This window comes from Amyelois transitella, chromosome 4 (genome assembly GCF_032362555.1).
Source record: "Amyelois transitella isolate CPQ chromosome 4, ilAmyTran1.1, whole genome shotgun sequence".
Taxonomy (NCBI): domain Eukaryota; kingdom Metazoa; phylum Arthropoda; class Insecta; order Lepidoptera; family Pyralidae; genus Amyelois; species Amyelois transitella.
Genome location: NC_083507.1, coordinates 7,241,990 through 7,245,974, shown reverse-complemented (window position 1 = coordinate 7,245,974; position 3,985 = coordinate 7,241,990). Strand labels below are relative to the sequence as shown.

The 3,985-nt window shown below is 38.4% G+C and overlaps 1 protein-coding gene across 1 annotated transcript in view; it reads right to left on the bottom strand.

Moving 5' to 3' along the window:
• Positions 1–177: 177 nt before the first annotated feature.
• LOC106138412 (uncharacterized) overlaps positions 178–3,985 on the bottom strand; it is a 33,515-nt gene continuing 29,707 nt past the window's right edge. The window contains exons 10-11 of the mRNA XM_013339551.2: positions 3,441–3,602; positions 178–3,197 (exon numbers count right to left, since the gene is read on the bottom strand). Coding sequence (XP_013195005.2) covers positions 3,126–3,197; positions 3,441–3,602 — 234 coding nt within the window. The 3' untranslated portion in view covers positions 178–3,125. The remainder of the gene's footprint in view (positions 3,198–3,440; positions 3,603–3,985) is intronic.

Here is a 3,985-nt window from a genome sequence, read left to right as displayed (position 1 = left end):
AAATACAGTTTATTTGCATAACAATTTTTAAGTTTTATTTGTAATCAAGTTATTTTTAAGCTTTTCGTCAATAAGCCGCTTAGAGTGATTTTCTCTTCAAGACCATCTTTGTTTTTCATAAAAATTGTAAGTAGGTGATATTGCAACATGCAATTTGACTTTAATAAGACAACCGTATATTATTAGGAATTTATAAAAAAAAAAATACTCCTTTTTATAAACTTACAATGAACATATACATTTTCACAATAAAACTAAAAATTCAACGGAATGTAAGAAATAATGCTACAAAATTACTAGAAATTTGTTAATACTCACTTTCAAGTATAAACTATTACTTTAAACCCTATCAATATTTACAACAAACATTCAGTTTAACCTAAGATACAAAAATACATTGTTTATTGTAGCACATGAGGTTCCGATTGTTTTTCTTTGTTTTGGTAATGACACGAAAAATAATAATACAAATATTTTAGAATTAACTGTAGTGAAGCGACATAACTTGCCTTTAAACAATCTCATGTTTTCGCTCAGATTTCAATTTAATGGCCGGTCATAGTGTCATTACAATGTAAATAAAGAAAAATCAATAACTATGCAAATACTACTATTATCAGGATGCTTCTGCTGCATAACACCGTCACCGTTATAGTTTAGGCATATTTTCTATTACTATAAGAAATACGGAACAAGTCCTATTTTCATCCATACCAAACCGTGACTTACACCATTATAAGGAGTATCAACCAAATTTGAGTGTGCAGCACACTCCACACAAAAATTTTGACATCAAACACATTTTTCATTCTTCCATTATTATCACAGACCCTGACATTCCTTCAGTTCAGTACAATTTTAAATAGAAAATTCTAAAGTATTAAACAGTTCACATACGTGCGTGTGACATTAGGCAATGTACATACAGGATATTATTACTGGCATGTCATACACGCTTAGTATAAAAAAAAACTAAAGCAAACTACTTAAGTAATAAAAATAAAAAATAGACATTCCAAATTAAAGAAGAATCGCATAGACCGTGAGATAAATAGAATAAATAGACTTAAATTGAAGGTACAACTTGAGAGCAGTTTACCATAAGAACCTAAATAAGAACAACCTTCGTAGCCTACAAATACACTGGACAGCAAATAAACCGGGCCACCTGCTAACTTTGAACTCTAATTCGATTTTCTCAAAAAGTATGACACTTGCAACTATCAATTTATACTTACTGAAAGTGCGTTTCATGACGATTAAAATGAGTATAAATTTAATCTTAAGTACCGTCAACTCACACTGTAATTAAGTAACAAACACAATGCTAACGATTTGCTCTGTTTTGAATAAATTCGCGTTTTGGGATCTTTTTTCTGCAGTGAGGGAAGTTGGATATTTCTTTTCATTTCTTTAGTGTTTGTGTATCGTTGGCTCAGACGCGTGTATTTTTGCTACTTTTTTCGATCAATAATGGATACGACACCTCAGGAAGCAGCTCAAGCTGTAGCGCTCCTTCAGACAGGTATTGGGCAACGTGAGGTCGCTCGAAGACTTCGAATCAGCAGATCTTTGGTGCAACCAGTTTATAAACGATACCTAGAGACTGGAGCATTCAATCGCCGCCCAGGTACGGGCAGACCTAGGGCTACATCAGCAGCAGATGATCGTTATATCCAACTTACTGTTCTACGAATTCGTCGCCTCAACGCAGTTCAGGTTCAACAAAGTCTGCGTGATGAACGCCAAGTGAGCATAAGTACAGATACTGTAAGGAGGAGACTTGCTGAACGGAACCTGACTCCAAAAAGAGCTGCTACAGGTCCAGCATTAACCGTAGCTCACCGTCGAGCACGACTTGAATTTGCTCGAGGGCATATGGATTGGACGTTAGAGCAGTGGGGTAATGTGCTCTTCACTGATGAGACCAGGGTGAGCCTACATGGTAGTGATCGACGTCAGAGAGTATATCGTCGCCTTGGAGAACGTTACTCTCAGTGTTGCATCGAAGAAACTGTTGCATATGGAGGAGGATCTCTAATGGTCTGGGGCGGCATCTCGTTAACCGCACGTACTGCGTTGGTTTTCAACCGATGGGCCATACACGTGGACTAACGTCGCATCGTTACATTACTGAAGTCCTCGCAGACAATTTGGTACCTTACGCAGGATATATCGGCCAGGATATGCAGTTGATGCATGATAATGCACGGCCTCATGTTGCTCACGTGGTGACCCAGTACCTACGCGACGTCGGCATTCATACGATGGATTGGCCAGCTCGAAGCCCAGACTTGAATCTGATAGAACATTTATGGGATGAGCTGAAACGTCGGGTTCGAGCCCGGGTACCTGCTCCAACAAGGCTTCCAGAGCTGCGAATCGCAATTGAAGAGGAATGGAACGCAATTCCCCAAGATTTCATCGTCAGGCTCGTGAGGTCAATGAATACGAGGATGCTAGCAGTTGTCCGAGCAAGGGGAGGGAACACTGAATACTGACCAAAAACTTTTTTTTCACTTTTTTCTTTGTTTCCGGATTAATTTTTGTTTTTTAACTTGTAATTACTTACCATTTGTATGACTACAAAACGACACTTCTTTGTAAAATCTTTAAACACTTAATTTGATTAATTGATTACAATGTGTTTCCATTTATTTTAATCGTCATGAAACGCACTTTCCGTAGGTATAATTCGAAATTTGTATATGTTATACTTTTTGAGGAAATCTAATTAGAGTTTTTAGGTAGCAGGTGGCCCGGTTTATTTGCTGTCCAGTGTAATAATACATTGTCATGCATATAATTCGCTACTTTCCTTTGGCACTAGAAAGAGAAATGGAAAAATTAAATATAGTGGCGCTGGAAAGTAGAACACACTGAGATCTTAGATATACAGAACATTGTCTGCTGCCAACTCCGTATACCGTTATGTGATTTCATAAAACTTATTGGAATAACACTAATGGCAGTCTCCGTTATAGTTGAGTGCGTTCTTCAAATCTTGGTTTTAGATATAGGTAGTCCTTTTGCGTGTTTCTACCAGGCACTCGCGCACTAGTTGTCAGTGTCCAACACTCATTCGAACACAGCTGCCACTCTAAACGCTACGCAAGTAGTAAACTTTACACGAGCGCAGTCAGACTGCTCGTGCGTTGGCTTTTATCTTCTATCGTTTCGGAAGCGCTTGTTTTTACCTGGAAATAGAAAATGATAATATTGATTATGTGCAATAGATACCTATTTTCATCTCGAAATTAACATTTTACTTTCTATTTGCGCACATATATGCTATATATAAAACCAAGTCGTTTTTCGCAAAGGGATATGCAGATACTAGTAACATTTCCACTTGCCACGTTCTCTTCATATTTTCGTTTTATCCGCGTTTTTATTTATAGATATATTTCAAGCACATCGAATATAAATCGGTATGGGACCTGTGTGAGCGCTACCGGCGGCGGCAGCGGCAGCTCGAGCCGCAGCTGCGTCCAGAAGGCGCGCTCGTGCACGTGCCGCCACGGCACGAGCCGCGACCTCCGCACGAGTTCCACCAGAGTCTCGCCGCTCTCTTTAGCTTCGCGCTTCAGCTTCGGCAGGTCCTGCAAAAGTTTTGGATTTAGTTAAAACAATGCCTGATCAAAAATTTTGTGAGTAATCCACAACTGGAAACACGTGAAAATAAGAGAAAAAATATATGAAAACATGAACCGTGGATGTCGTAAAAGGCGATTAATTTATAGGCTTATAAACTTGGAATTCCTCTAGTAGGTGATGGGCTAGGAATCTGTCACTATTTGAATCTCAATTCCATCTTATAGCCATACAGCTAAACGTGGTCTTCAGTCTTTCCAAGACTAGTGACTCAGTCTACACCGCAAAAAAATTTAGACTTGACTATATGTACCTATGTATGAAACCATGAAAATACAACTTTCCGCCACACCGGACTTCAGTTATAAAAATAGTAGCGTAAAGCAAATTT